Here is a 16081-nt window from a genome sequence, read left to right as displayed (position 1 = left end):
CAAAAGAAGTCAGGAAGCTACCTGAGCTATGCAAAGGCAGAAGAAAGGTAATCTCTACCAGAGCATTGGAGGGAGGAGTGGTATATAAGAAAAGCCAGTAAGATGTTTTAGAGAGTGTGTTAATGTGAAAATCTATAAAGCCTCTGGAGTGACTCAGATGTTCATGGTGAGCTTATTTGTCTTATATTTATTTTCTTCTATTTCTCAGTAAACTGCTTAAACCTGCCAGCCCTCCTGCTGGGGCCTGATTCACACTCACTCTCTCTCTCCAGTCTCTACTGCTTTGTAGGACACCAGTGATTCTCATTCACTTCAGTGGGTGTTACTGGTATCCTGTGGGGAAGAGAAATGGGCTCCTGGACTACAAACTGTTTTTACTATGTCTGCACTCTCCTGTTGAAGCACACACCTGGGGAGCTAGGACACTGTGATCCTATTCCCAGTGCTGCTACTGACTCTCTTTATGATCTTGGGCAGGTCGCTACACCTCCGTGTTTCTGTTTCCTGATTTGTAAAACAGGAATAGTAATACAATGCACCCCTGCTAACTTCTACAAAAGAGTAAGAACCCCATTATAAATGAGTAAGCGAAGAAGCCAGCATAGCTTAGCACTGTGTGCCTTTACACAGGTATCTTGTCAACACTAGTTCCATTTTATGGCTAATCCTTCATAGCCTGCTAGCAAATATCAGTTGGGCACTGGGACCCACACATGCGGAGCCAGATGCAAGATCAGGGCCTAAAACACCTGCCCTTAAAAACTTTCCTTCACAGTACAGAGGGACTAGCTGTTCTAAAAGCAAGTTTCTCCCATACCTGATTCATAGCTAGCAGGTGCAATTTCAGGAGCAAAGTCTTATTCTAATTTTCAGTTAACTCCTTTTCCCCTCCTCTCTTGTTTTCCTCTTTAACTCTTGGTGAATATGAAAGATTTCAGATGTATACACAGATCACTGGGCTTTTTTCCAGGACAAGGGTGGGTGGGGATGTTTTTGTTCCACAATCATTTTACTCCTCCACATTTTCTTAAACATGCAATAAGTGCACTAAGTGTGAAATAATTAACCCTGAATGATTCAAAATCGTGTATCTGCAAGATGTTAAAATGGCACACCCAGCTGGTTTCCCTAAGCACATCTTATCAGCAATTTCCTTTGGATCGGTGCGGTTGATGCATTGTTCCATAGGATGGTAAGAAAGCAAGCAGTTTAAAAATAATCTTGACTGTTTATGGTCAGGGACTCTGTCTACTGATGCATTTGTAGAGCAGGGCCCACAATATAAATACTTAATTTAAATATACTGCTCGCTCCTACATTTGCAAGAGAATTTTAATAGGAACTGTCTAGACCATGGTTAAGGGTTCTTGACTTATCCTCTGCCAGGAAGCTACCTGAGCTATGCAAAGGCAGAAGAAAGGTCATCTCTACCAGGGCATTGGAGGGAGGAGTGGTATATAAGAAAAGCTAGTAAGTTGTTTTAGAGGGTCAGGCCCTGTCTGAGTTTTCATCAAAGGGATTAAGGATCATGGAAATTAAAGATGTGGGACAAGGCTTATGAGATCATTGAGGATGTCTCCATGCAAGTGCAGGCTACATCTCCAAGGAGTTGTCTGACGTTACAATACGACACGTGAAGTCAGATTAAAGATCCAAATATGGGGTAGGACAGGTTCCAGGATAAGCAAATGCAAAATCTCATCTCATCTCCTTCCTGGCAATTGTGGCTTCTGATCCTGTGAGCTGCGGGGCAGCCCTCAACTCCCATTGCCTTACTAGACTGAGCTGAGGTTGCTCTGCACATTCCAGGATTTGGCCCTTAGGCCATATCTCCAGGCAGAAGAATTAATTTGACACAGTAACGCTTTCTTTAAGACTGTAGATTCTCTTACCTGAAACTGTCCTCAATAACTGGGAACCAAACCAAATCCTAACCCAAGTCTGATTCAGGATCTGATGAGAAGTGGAGAGTAACTGAGTGTCTTCAGAACACATACTTGAGAGGTTTTTGTGATTCTTGTTTGTTGGGATCTCCTGCTTATTGTACCCATCACAACGCTGATCCTACCTGAGATGGCAGGATATGTGACCTCCTATACTGCTCAGCTTATAGAGCAGCACAGATGCCAGGACATCTGCATGCCCCCTCTGACATGCCTTGGGCCAGCTCCAAGGTCCAACCTTGGATCAGTGGGGGTTACACCAGGGATATATTCTGTTCAGTCACCGGCGTTATACCAGGTATTAATTTGGTCTCATGAATAGGAGTCACATTTTTAACACTGCAGCTACAGCCCAAGATCCTGCTGTATTTACTTAGAATTCTTTTTTCTGCCACACAATTTTCATATTAACCTTGCTCTGCTTCTTGAAGGCCTCTGCTCAAACTCACAAAGCCCAGGGGCTCACGCTTAAGGTGTGCAGGACTGAACAGCAGTAAGGATGAGTTGCTACAGGTCATTCTTCAAGCTAAAAGAGCTGCCTTATGGAACAAGGCCACTAGAGGTATTTCACTACGTTTTCCTTTAATTGTTTGAGCACTCGCAATGTGTTTATTCAAAGTACAGAAGTCCTTGCTCCAAAGGACCCCCGTCTATATAGATGCAGAGTACTGGCTAAACATTATTATACGTAGGTTCACACATCTACCTTTCTGCTGCTGTTGAATATTTCCTTGAAATACACTCAGTACATGGGGGTGGGTTATTATTAATACTGCGTTTGTCATAGATTCTGTGATTTTTTTTTCTATAATATCCATGATGCTGAGACAATGGGAGTTCTGCAGGTGCTGTGACAGTTGACAACAACTTGAATCAATTTCCCTGAGAAACTTGAAAGCTGCCTGTATAAAACCTGAGCTGTGTGGGAGACTGAGATGCACCAGGAATGCTCAGAATTAGGGCTCATGGTTTCTCATGTGGTCCCAGGGGTGGGGAATCAAATTCTGTGATTTCTTTGGGTTTGGAGGGGAGCAGAGCTCAGACAGCTGGGTTGAGACCCAATGCAGTTCCTGCTGCCTTTGCTGAGAGAGGGGGTTTGATTCTCTTCACACTGAAGTCCCTGGCAAAAATCCCATTGACTTCCATGGTGCAGAATCAGGCTCAGAAACAGGACAGCAGCATTGGAGAAGGGATGGCAGCCTCTCTCTCCTGCCTGTCACCCTGCACGGCTGCTGCAGAGATGAACCCTGCTTGTCAGAAGAGAGGTTCAGGACTACTATAAAGTGGCTTTAAGCCATTGTTATTGCAAAGGAAATGCAGATTTTGATGACAGTACTGCGAGCTGTCACTCTTGCCAATTTTGTTTACTATAAATATGTGATTTTAACCCTTCTAGTCTCTCCTTCCATGAGTGACTGTGACTTCAAATAACCATTATTGACATTCATGTGGTACCTAGGAGATCCACTCATGGGCCAGGACAACCATGTGCTACAGGTTTTGCAATCACCAAGCAAAGAGTCAGTTCCTGCCACAAAGAGCTTGCCATCCAGCTATAGGACAAGAGAAGACAGATGCAACCAGAAGAGTGAAAGGAAACATGGACACGATACTGGGCAGTGGTCTCAACATGACCAACCACAAGCCCTCATTATCGCTGAAAGACCTCACAGAAGATTCATGTTTTCAGGAGGGATATGAATGCAGTGGGGTGCAGGAGTTCCAAGTGTAGTAAACTGAGGCTACATACAATCAGATAACACAGTCATTGCCAGGGATTGAACCTGAGCTCTTAACACCAAAGCCACAGGCCTTTGCTGCTTGAGCTAGAGAGGACTTCTGTAGTTATCAGCTGATTAAGCAGCAGACTGTTAGTCCCTGAGGCCAGCCACTAGGAGACATGATCACGCCTACTAAATCATGCTAGGGTGTAAAGATTAGAACCTGATTACAGCTACATGAACTGAGCTTTGGGACTTGGAAAGCTGCATCCAGCAACTCACTGTGTGTCTGGTTATTTTTTTTTTCTACTCTGTCAATCAGTTGCCCTTAAAATCAAGCATCTGTTTCAGTGTTTCCTACCAGAACAAATTAAAACTTTAACATGAAGTGCAGTCCAATCCTGGTCCCATTTGTTAACAAGCAAAATTCTCCAATGAGAATAGGCATCAGTGACTCCCGATGTCAGACATAAGGGATTCCCAGTTAGGATCATTGTTAATCTGTATCAGTTTGAGTCACATTCTGCTCTTACTGAAATAAATGAGATGTTGGCCCTCAGACAGTGGACAGTTTTTTCTCTCTCTACCACACGAAGTAAAAATAACCTTGAAAAACATGTCTGGCACCTGCTTGGCTATTTAAATTCAAGAGTAATTTAAATACAAGCATATAGACTGCACTGAGCTGGGTCACCCATTGACATGTTGTTTTTTCCAATTTTTTTATAGTCTATGACTCATCTTTATTTCATATTCTGACACTTTTCATGGAATCAATAGTCCTTTAAATTCTAACAAAATTGTGAAAACTAGCCCAAATACAGCCTGTTAAATTGGAAGAGCTGCATTTATTTTAAAGAAACACTGATCTTGAGAGGGTAAGATCCCTCTTTGTAATATGCCATTAACACTCTTCTGCAGATGAAGTACAGTGGTACTCCAGCCTAAGGGCTGAATTCAGTGCTGGTGGAGCAGGTGCATTGGGGAGGCAAAGGGCCATTAGCCACTAGTAAGTGCCTGGCCTTTACAAGGTCTCAAGATGAAGTACTGTTACTTGTAAAAAATATTTTTAAATTAGAAGAATGTTTATTCTGATCTTTGATCTGAGCAGTTGTACTAACAGGCTGTGATCCTGCAGGTCGATGTCTGTGCCTGTGCAGAGACCCAGTGAAGTCAGCATGGCTCCAGATGGGCACCAGCATCTGTCCACACAGAACCATTGCAGTATTGGATTGTGGTTCAGGACCATGATCAGCTAATCAGATTTCTGCCCATTTGATACTGTGAGAGACACAACCTCCCAACTAGCCTTAGAACTTGAGAACTGAGATGAAGCAAGTGCTTAAAGTTACTGGCTCTCTCTCCTTGGTGCTTACGCACTGTCCTGATTATAAATTTAGCCTCTCTCCCAAAATGAAACTCATTACGAGGCCTGAATTAGTGTTTAAATCCTTCCTGTAACCACTTCCCCCTCTTTTGTGCAATTTATTGAGATGGTTTCTGAAGTTCTGGCAAGACATCTGAGACCACATGGTGATTTTTCAAAATATGAATTCCCCCACCCCGAACGCTGCATGTTGTGGATTAATTGGTATTGACAATTCAGCAGAAGGGAGCCTGAATAATTGCTTTACAATCAAATATGCTGAACTAAATGCCCAAGTGTGAATGCTGATTTGTATATTTCCACACTATCATACGCATACAATTATTAAGTGGCTAGATCTATCTATAATAAAAAAAAACTTCATTAAAGGACGTTTTTAACAAGTTGCTATCCTCAAAAAATGTTATGTTAAATGAAAAGAGAACTAGGTTTTGCTTTTTTAAATTTTCTCATCCAAACAAGTGAATTACTCTGTTCCAATCTTTATTTTGTTTCCAGAATTTATTCACAGCTTTTGTATCCCGATAAAACAGACCTGCAGCAATCTACAGGAACAAGCTGAAATGTACAATCAAGACACTTTGATCAGGGATGACTTTAAAAACAAAATACCTTCACTGAATTTCAAATGTTAAACTTGCCTTCGTGTTTCTGAAATTCCTCTTCTGTGAAATTGATGTCTTTGTGCGACAGGTTTGTCATCAGCTGTTTGTTCTCTTCCTGAAGCTGAGCAATTTGGGTAAGAAGATCCTGTGCTTCCCCTCTCCATACATCCTCCACCAGTTCTAGTTCCTAAAGTAAAGCCAGATCATGACATAACATGAATGCTGTAAAATATACAATCAATAGCCTTTGACCAAAACTATTTGCAGAATACACTAGCAATTCTCCTCTAAAGCTACCCTTTTATAATAATAATCTGAACCTCTAGTCGAGGACCTCAATGATTACTCCCCTTTCACAGACAGCCATATAATCTCTGTATGCCTCAGTTGCCTTTCTCAAGGTCACAACAGAAGTCCATATAAGAGGCACGAATTGAGGCCAGATCTCCTGAGTTCTAGGCAGCAGACTCAGTGTAGTATAAACACACTGTTCACAACACTTGTGAGGTCGGTCAGTGGCAGAGTTGGACATGCGTTTTTTTTTTTTTTAAATATCACAGTGTTCCATAACAGTACAGTTTAGATTAGTGATGGTGCCATGTATGATACTGTAGAACATAGAGGTTTTTTTTCATATTGGAAGCCAGAGCTCCTGTTACCCAGGCTTCTGTTTTAACTATTAACTTATGCTTCCTTTTTCTTATTCTAATATACTGTAATCACATTTTGCAGTGTTAATTATAAAGAGAACAGCAAAACTATTCAAAATAGCAACTACCTTTATTCAGGCCACTTTATGTCAAGAGCAGCTGTTACCAATTCCAGGAAAGGTCAAATTAGGATACTAAGTATAAAGACTTCCTGGAATAGTGGCAATCATATTTATATCTATATTTTGAAAGCTTCATCACAAATATCAGTAATTCTCACTGGGGGCAATCTGCACTCCATTTTAATGAATGTGCTCTGATTAACAAGAAAGCCATGCTCAGAACGTGGAATCCTAGGCTGAGCTACCTGCTGATTTTTCCACATGTAATTCTACAAGAGCTTGTTGTAACTATATGAAACTTCAAAATCAAAGCACAGCTCTAACACAGGGCTAGAGTTAACTTTTGCTGAAAATAATACATGATAGATAGGCTTGGCAGAATTAATTTTATTTTAAATAATTGTGATGGATAATATCAATTTTTAAGCAATTATTTTAAATGTGTTTAACTTGTTTGCAGGTGTGCAAAACTATGGGTTTTAAGCATGTTTCCTGATCTTTTTTTTGTTGTTGTTGTTAAATTGTGGGAAATTATGGGGGGGCTCAGATAAGGGAGAGTTCAGACAATAATTATTTAATAACAGTAGACTCTGATTCAAAAAGTTAGTTTTTATAACTGTTAAAATACAAATTGTCGAGCACATGTCAAAATATGCAAAGTAAATATCCTTAAATCAAACTCTAAGAAGTTCTCAACAAGCATTTTCCTTACTTTGCTTGTCTGTAAGTTTTGATAATTATTGATGGAAATATTTGTCAGTTTGTGTGTGCAGTGAAATCAATGTTTATCAATAACAATCAAATCCTTCCACCCCTAATGCTAGATCTAAATAAAAACTCTCTTACAAAATTAGAAGACTATTTCGGCATAAGAACACCTGGGTATAAACTGGCCATGAATACACTTAGGCTGGAAATTAGAAGGTTTCTAAGCATAAGAAGAAGAAGGTTCTAAAAGAGCCTTCCACTGGAAGTTCTGGGGACAAAGAACCTAAATCATTTTAAGGAGAAACTTGATAAACTTCTGATGGGATTTCATGATGGGGATGCTGGAAACAGCAGGGGATTGGATCTGATGACCCAGGAGGTCCCTCCTAGTCCTATGTCCCTATGAAACCACACTGCCATCCATTTTCAGGCCCAATTACACAGTCATTTTAGTCCAAAATTCAGCCTCATGTAGTTGTTACTTATAGTTTCCAAGAGGGTGCTTCATGCTTCTCAGACTAGACCAAGATGGAATGATCACTGTTGGGGGGGCTGAAATATTAGAGAAGCACAGGGGAATGTCAAACTGATCCCTATGTTATGGCTATTAATGTGTATTACCATTCTCTCTACCCTGAAATATTTATATCTATGGGAAAAACTTACATCTGTGCTTAAACTTTTTTGCCAGACACAAAGTCTGCAGAGATCCTAATACTGTAGCCCCTAGAATGACATGTGATGATCACATGTATAGGGAAACTTTAAAAACATGCACTGACTTTTAGGAGTGTCCACACTGAATATAAACTAATATTAAAGTTTCTGGTGCTGCTACCCACTATAGCATTCTCTTTTAATAGTGAAAAAGTGATTTTACCTACTCACTGTTTGATGGCCCCTATAAAATAAGTCGGTGGGTCTCAAGTCATAGTAGTTTTTACCATACAGGTGCTCAGTGTACAAAAATACCATGAGAGTTAGGTGTCAAGGCATACAGTTCCATTCTAGCAGAGGGACCAAGGACTGAAGAGGGCTGGAGAATGAGTTCCTGCTCATTCAGAAATAGTTTTCTAGATCGGGGTGGGGCTTAGAAGGGCAAGGAAAGGAGAGTGGGAAGAAAATCTGCTCCTGCCTGTTTTTTCTCCTGTTACCTGGATCGAAAGAGACGAGATCACTCCCTAGGGATTTACCAGTACTTTTTTCCTCCTTCACTTCTAAAGGCACTATTGTGCACAATTCCTATCTGTACAATGTTAGGTGAGAAGTCTCTAGTCCAGCACTGGGCTTTTTAATATATTTAGCTACATTTCTACCTGATATCTTTGCAGGGTTTGAGGAAGTTTTGTATTTAACTATATCTTGAGTTTGTGGGGTTAGCTTTGAGAAATTCTATAAATATCTTTATTTTGTATCTGTGTCAGAACTAGCAATCGTACAGGAAGACACCAGTGATGACATGGAAGTGAGTTTGCTAAAAGAAGCAATTTTTATCCAAATCACAGTTATTTGGATAGTTTTCTAAATAAACCTGATCACTTCTAATACAATAATCAAAGATGCTCAGGCTGTCCTGTGCCACATGAGGGTAACAGGGTTTGAGAAAGGATGTCTGTTTCTGGCATCCAGGTGAGTGGGAGCACTATGTTGGTAGCAGCTTAGTCCAAATATTGCATTGCTCCTCAAAGAGGCCACATCAGTTTCAGGTCTGGGAGAGGGGGGTCTAGGCCCACCCAATATTAAAGGCCTGTGCCCTCAGCTAAGCCAGAGGAACCACTAAGCTCTGGCTACAAGTGAATGTGTGGGACAATGAAGGAAAAACAGGGATGGAAGTGAGGTCAAAGGTTGAAAATCAGGGAACCAGAAGAGGAACTGAACAGAGGACCCCAGGCAGTGCCCACCACTCCTTGCAGGTATCTAAGGGTATGTCTAGTCCGCAATTAAAAACCTGTGGGTGGCCTGTGCCTGCTACCTCATGCTCACAAGGCTCAGGCTAAGGGGCTGTTTAATTGCAGTGTCGAGGTTCCGGCTTGGGCTCTAGAACCCTGCAAGATGGGAGGATCCAAGCTCGAGCTGAACTTTCTACACAGCAACTAAACAGCCCTTAAGGCCAAGCCCCATGAGCTGGCACAGGCCAGCTGCAGGGTCTAATTGCAGTGCAGCCATACCCTGAGGAGTCACTGGACACCGCACAGAGGGAACGGAAATGGGCCCCACCGTCACCCTCTGTCCAGCTTCCTCCTCCAGGACTGCCAGATGGCCATCGTGGCCAGCCCCAGAGCAGGGCTAGTGGACTGAGCAGGAGTCTGGGAGCCAGACCCTGGGAAGTTCTGCTCAGCTCTGGCCCTGGCTTCAAGCTCTGGGTCTTTCCCTGTCCGGCAAAGGAGGAGGCTATTTCCCCCTCCCCCCAGGGCATAGTCCTCACTGTTCCTACAGAGCTCTGCTCCCCAGAGAAGAGTCCCTAAGTGAAGCGGTTGGTATCTGGCACCCCCCCACGCCGGCACTCAGAGCCGGGCCCCTTCCCCCCTCCATCCTCATTTCCTCTGGCTCCCCGGGGGGGGAGGGGGCTGCAGCGCCTCGGCCCCATCCCCCGGCTCCTCTCGCTCTTTGTGTTGGAATCCGCCGAGTGGAGAAAGTCTGGCGGGGCCAGAGCCGGGAAGTCCCAGCCTCGGGCGGCAGCAAGGGGCAGGATTTAGGGGGCGGCAGACCTTCCCCCCCCCCGGTGGGTCCCTCCAGGAGTTTGCAGAGGAGTCCTAGCGCTTCCCACGGGAAAGCGGGCCGGACAAGTTCAGCAGTGCGCTAACCTTCCGTTGTGAATGCACAAGAGCCCCCCTTTCCCCTTGTGAATGCACAAGAGCCCCCTTTCCCCTTGTGAATGCACAAGAGCCCCCCCTTCTACCGTTCCTTTCTTCCCTACCCCCCCAAGTCCCCCACCTTCTGGTGCTTCTTCTCCTTCTCGATCCGGTCCATCCTCTCCAGCCGGAGCCGATCCAGCTCCAGCCGCAGCTCCTCCATTTCGGGGTTGATGTGATTGCGGCTCACCAGCACCTCCAGGATCTCCAGCACCCGCACCACCTTGGGCATGAGGCGGGCGATGGCCTCGCAGCCGTGCTGGTCAATGACCCGCTCGAACTCCTGCCCCACCAGCGAGGCGATGTCGTACACGTCCATGACCGTCAGCTCCGCCACGTTCTTCTCCAGGGCCGAGGAGGAGACACCCCCACCCGCGTCCATGGATCGCCGGTTCCTGCGGCGCCCGGGAGTCCCTCATAGACCGCAGCCGCCCCCCTCCGGCGCCGGAGCCGCCTGCCCTTCCCAAGCAGCAACTTGCCAACTTCTGCTCGGTGCTGCGCTGCTAAAGGGGGCTGCCGCGGGCTGCGCGCTGGCCTGGCTTTTGCATCGGAACAGCTGAGAGCGAGCGAGCTCCCCCGCCAGTCCCACCTCCCCGCCGCCTCCTCCTCTCCGCCCTGCTCCGTGCCAATAACACCAGCCTGTCACCAGGCCAGGAGGAGGACACCACGCATGCCTGCTGCCTTCCGAGTTGGGATAGCAGGAGTTGGGGATGGGAAGCGAGATTTGGGGAGCACGTGATGCTTCTTTTCCCAACTAGGAAATACTTCCTGCGTGTCTGAGGCGCGCCTGTGTCTTTCTGCTGGTCGGTCTCGTGTTTACAGCGCTCCACACCAAGCTGCTCAAAACACGCCAGCCTCGCTGGAAATCAGTGTGGCGCATCAAACAGCGTGTCTGGGTAACGTGTAAGTCTGGATCCGGGGTGGGGGGAGAAGCTGGAGAAATGTGATGTCAACAGTAAAAGTTCACTTAAAACGGCTAGCTTGATATCTCTCCCCTATTATTTCTCCTGGATAAATATTGTGCATATTTACATATTAATATAGATGTGACTTACTGATAATAGCTTCTATACTGTGATTTTGGACCTGATCCTGCATTTCTTTCATACACACAAAATGTCCATTGATGTGAGTGGGAGCTTTGAATGCACAGAAGCATTGCAACATTGGGCTGTGTATGCAGTGAAACTGATTCACTTCAGCTGTCACTATCACATTACAGTCCATCATAAGTGGTAACATTACTAACTTCCCCATATTGGCCAGAAGCAGGAGGCATTCATGTTCATTGAATTGTGTGGCTCTGTGGGCAAAGAGAGCAGTCCAAATGTATTTGGATTGAACACTCTACTTTCCTGCTTAGCATTAGTCACAAAGCATCCAGGTTATCCAGTAAAAATTTACTTTTATACTTTTTGTTAACAAACTTTTTAGGGAGGGAAATGCTCCAGTGTAGAAGAGAGAAGGGATGAGAGTGAATAACAGATCACTTCATGGAAAACAGGCCTAAGGGGGCATGAAAAGCTATGGGAGTATAATGAGAATACATGAAAGGCCAAACCAGGGCACCTCAGAGGAACAAATGTGCTGTGAACTGAATATCTTGTCTGGATTAAATAAAGATGAAAAAAGAATCCAAGTGACCACAGAGTCAATCATGAAAAATTGCACAGCCTTACATACAAACGTGAAGGGGGAAAAAAGAACAATAAACTGGCTAGGATAGCAAAACCCAAGACTAGATACAGCTGTAGGGAGATAGCTGTAAAGGGACATAAGGTAGAACATCACTAATTCACCCTAATGATTGGAAGAGACTGTGTCAAGTAAAGCCTGGCCAAAGTCCATTGGGAGTTTTTTTATTGACTTCAATGGATTTTGTTCAGGCCCTTAGGGTAAAGGGGCCTGATCCTGTGAAGAGCTGGGTGTTCCCTTTCACTGGAAGTTGAAGGTGTCTGGCATACTGCAGGATTGGACCCTTAGGTCCTGATCCTGCAGGTGCATGAGCATTGGCAGGATCAGACCATTAGTGAACAAACTAAAAAAATCAAGGCTTATCTCATCACAAAATGCATTATGTGACTTCATTTTAATTATCTGATACTTCATAAGTAGGATTGACAACTTTGTAATGGCACAAAACCAAATACCCTTGCCCTGTCCCTTTGAGGCCCCACCCCTGCTCACTCCATCACACCTCCAGTCCACCACTTGCTCTGCCCCATCCTCACTTTCACCAGGCTAGGGCAGAGGGTTGGGGTGCGTGCAGGGTCAGGACTCCATCTGGGAGTTAAGGCTCTGGGTTGGGGCCAGGGATGAGGGGGTTGGGGTGCAGGAGGGGGCCCCTGTCATAAACAGATAGTTAAGGGTTAATGTCTCTCTTACCTGTAAAGGGTTAACAAACAGGGACCCCAAACACCTGACCAGAGGATCAATCAGGAGACAAGATAGTTTAAAATCTTGTGGGAGGGAAGCCTTTGTTTGTGGGTTTGGCTTTGTTCTCTCTGAGTCCTGGATGGGGCTAGAGGTGTAACCAGGTGTCTGCCAATCTCCCTGCTACAGTCTCTTATCTGATCAGAATTGTAAGTAGAAAAGGCAGTCATAGGCTTTTAATTTGTTTTCTTTTTCATTTGCATATGTGTACTTGCTGGAAGTAGCTTAAATTGTGTTTCTGCTGGAGAAAGTTTCTTTCTATTGTTTATAAGTTAAAAGACCCTATAACTTTTTACCATCTAAAGTGCAGAGATAAACCTGTTACTTCTTTTTCTTTTTTTATTAAAAGCTTTGCTTTAAGACCTGTTTGAGTGTTTTCTCCTAGTTAAGGCTCAAAAAAGCTTGAGTCTGCATTGCCTGAGGGAGGGAATGGTAAAGTTCCTCTTTGTGTTTAAATTCATGGAGTTAAATCAGGTGATCTCGTAGTGTTCCCAGGGCGGGAAGGAGCTGGGGAGGAAGGAGGGAGGGGGAAGGAAATGGTTTATTCCCCTTTGTTGTGAGACTCAGGGCATTTGGGTCTTGGGACCCCCAGGGAAGGTTTTTGGGGGAGACTAGAGTCGATCAGGCGCTCTGCTCTAAGTCCTGATTGGTGGCAGCCTATCAAATCTAAGTTGGTAATTAAGCTTAGGGGAATTAATGCTAATACCCATATTTTGGACGCTAAGGTCCAGAATTGGGAAATTATATTATGACAGCCCTGGGCAGGTATTTGGGGGGTATGGGCTCTGGAAGGGAGTTCGGGTGCTGGAGAGGAGTTTGGGGTGGGGTAGGGGGTTAGGGCGTGAGAGGGAGTTCAGGATGCAGGGCCCCAGTGGCACTTACCACAGCTCCCAAGAAGCAGCTGCCAATTCCCTGCAGTCCCTAGGCTCGTGGGTGGTCAAAGAGTCTCTGTGCACTGCCCTTGTGCCTGCAGGTGCTGCCCTCGCAGCTCCCATTGGTCGTGGTTCCTGGCCAATGGGAGCTGTGGAGCTGACACTAGGAGCAGGGGCAGTGCATGAAGCCTCCCTGGCTGCCTGTGTGCCTAGGGGCCACAAGGACCTGGTGGCTGATTCCGGGAGCTGTGCGGAGCTAGGGCAGGCAGGGAGCCACCCTCCTGCTGCTGACCGGAGCCACCAGGGTCCCTTTTCAACTGGGCATTCTTGTCAAAAACTGGATGCCTGGCAACTTTACTCATAAGTGTACTTGTAAAGATAGTATAGTAATTTTTGTTACAAATTCTTAGTGATATGAGATCTTACTACAGGGATGCCTCTGCTATTAAACCTTTACTGAAAAGTGGGAAGAAAATGTTATTTTGTGACTTATAAAATGTGTGGATTAACTGTTTTGTTTTCTTGCTCTTGACTAATTCAAATTAACTATCAGTTTAAATTCATTTTGGAGCCTTCATCTTAGGTAACCTGCTTTTAATTCTAAAAGCTATTTAAGCTCTTACTATAAAAGCATGTAAAATATGATTGCATACACCTCCCCTGCTATTCCGCTAATAAGTGAAAGATCTCTAAATGTTCAGCTCCATTTATTTTGTCCATTATGAGCATCATCCATACATTGTGTTTTGGGACTCACAATAAGCAACCTGAATGTTTAATCAAAATGTCCCATACTGTCAGTATCACACTGTTTTAGTAAGACAAGCACTGCTAACAGTTGTTTTGTTTTGGGAAAATATTTTATTTATTGATATTTTGAGTAATTAACAATAAGAAATTACATTGTCTTGACACAGATAGACCCAAATCTGAATACAAAATTAACATTTTAAGCAACATTGTATATTGACCATATCATGTTATACCATTAATATTTTCCTCCTGTCCCCCCAAACCTACTTAAACACAGACTTAGCATGGTTCATGTATATGTGTAATCATTCCTGTTCCTTTTTTTGGGGGGAGGGAGAGCTGAATTTATTGGGGGGCCAAGTCTCAAGAAAATACAAAGGAAAGGTAATGGAGGAAAGGGTAGGAGATGTAATTCAATTATCCTCTGCATATATTTGCCTCGACTATCCTCAGAATATTGTCTCTCTGTCAAAGCATATCAAGGATTTAATTATTTCTGTTGTTTTCCTGTGCAAGGCATACTACTAATTTTTTCCGTGTTTTTTTTTTTTTTTAAGAATTTGTCTGGGACTGTTCTCACATAATTTAAGTCTTCCTTTATAAGATATTCTGTTCATAGTTTTTCCAGTGATCTAAAGTAGCAATTGTTGCCTGTGTCCACAAATTTAAGATATTATTTATTTATTTATTTATTTATTTTGCTATAAAGAGCAAGAATAGGAGTAACTTCCTTATTCCTTGTTTGAACCATTTTAATAGTCCAATTCCCAAAATACGTCTTTAAATCCTGTTCAAGTTCTATCTCTGTTTGTTTTTATTTCTTTCAAGATGATTTTCTGATGTTATTTTTTACTATCCAACAGCTGCATATCCTGTGTGTGAAAGTGGGTCTGGCTGTTTTGCATTTAATTCAAATATCTGGGGCAATATTATGTATTTTATTATATTGAGATGGAGAAATATACATTGTGTAAACTAAAAAGTACTGAATTTGCACTACTTGGTTAGTACTAGAGCCAATATTTATCATCTGCATTATTTCATTCTATTATTTTACTGTTGTTTCAGATTCAGTCTTCACTCCATGACAATAGCTTTATGTGATTTGTTATTTAAAAACATAGTCATGAGATTATACATTCTAGACGTAATCTTGATGCTGAAATTTGAAGACCACATATACAATTGTCAAATACAGATAGTTTTGTTTGTTCCTTTCTTATCTGAAAGTGTTTTTTTATAAATAAAAGCTAAACAATCTGTATAAACTCATATTGTGCATACTTTTCTTTTTGTAATATGTCAGCTACATCTGTTTGTTGGAAGGGTTGTCCATCCCTAAATAAATCCTTCCATTCATCATAGTAATATTTGCCTCAACATCATTCAGCTGGGCTTTGAAAGCACAATTATTTTTGCAATGTTGATAATACTGAGATCTGCTCTTTTTGTTTGGTCTTATGCCTTATGTATGCCTAATTAGTGAGTGCACTTTTAAGTAGCAAGTGGTATTTCTGGGTGCCAGAATAATGGGATACGATCCAGCTGGCACATCATTATGTAATGAGATTAGGTTTGTCAGTGTCTGTTGCATCTGTATCCATGATGGACTCTCTGTATTAGAGAGCCATTCCAATACCTGCCTAATTTGTGCTTCCTTATAGTATCTCTTGAAGTTTCATAAGGCCAGGCCTCCCATTTCAACTGGACATTCCAGCCATTCCATTTTGATTCTTGGATTCTGATTTGACCATAGGAATCTCTGAATAAATTTGTTTAATTTCTTGAAGATTTTTTTCAGAAGTGTAAAGGGAATAATGGAAAAAGAATACAAGACCTGGGCAGGACATTAATTTTAAGTACATGAAATCTACCTATCAAAATCTTTGGTAATAATACCCAACTTTCTAGGTCATTGTAAATAATTGTCATTAATGGCTCAATATTTAATGTAAACATCTCCCCCACTTTAGGTGATACATTAATGCCACTAGTTTCCATGGATATATATCATTTATTGGGATCATATGGAGCC

At 43.0% G+C, this 16081-nt stretch overlaps 1 protein-coding gene across 4 annotated transcripts in view; it reads right to left on the bottom strand.

Annotated features, from left to right (window-relative positions):
- RILPL1 (Rab interacting lysosomal protein like 1) overlaps positions 1-10580 on the bottom strand; it is a 35134-nt gene extending 24554 nt beyond the window's left edge. For all 4 annotated transcript variants that reach the window (XM_050923529.1, XM_050923531.1, XM_050923530.1 and 1 more), the window contains exons 1-2: positions 10071-10580; positions 5693-5843 (exon numbers count right to left, since the gene is read on the bottom strand). In XM_050923529.1, coding sequence (XP_050779486.1) covers positions 5693-5843; positions 10071-10370 — 451 coding nt within the window. In that variant the 5' untranslated portion in view covers positions 10371-10580. The remainder of the gene's footprint in view (positions 1-5692; positions 5844-10070) is intronic.
- Between the last annotated feature and the right edge of the window lie 5501 nt (positions 10581-16081).

The sequence above is a fragment of the Gopherus flavomarginatus genome, chromosome 15 (assembly GCF_025201925.1).
Source record: "Gopherus flavomarginatus isolate rGopFla2 chromosome 15, rGopFla2.mat.asm, whole genome shotgun sequence".
Classification (NCBI taxonomy): Eukaryota; Metazoa; Chordata; order Testudines; family Testudinidae; genus Gopherus; species Gopherus flavomarginatus.
Note: the sequence above shows the minus strand (reverse complement) of the source record. Positions and strands in the feature narration are given on the sequence as shown.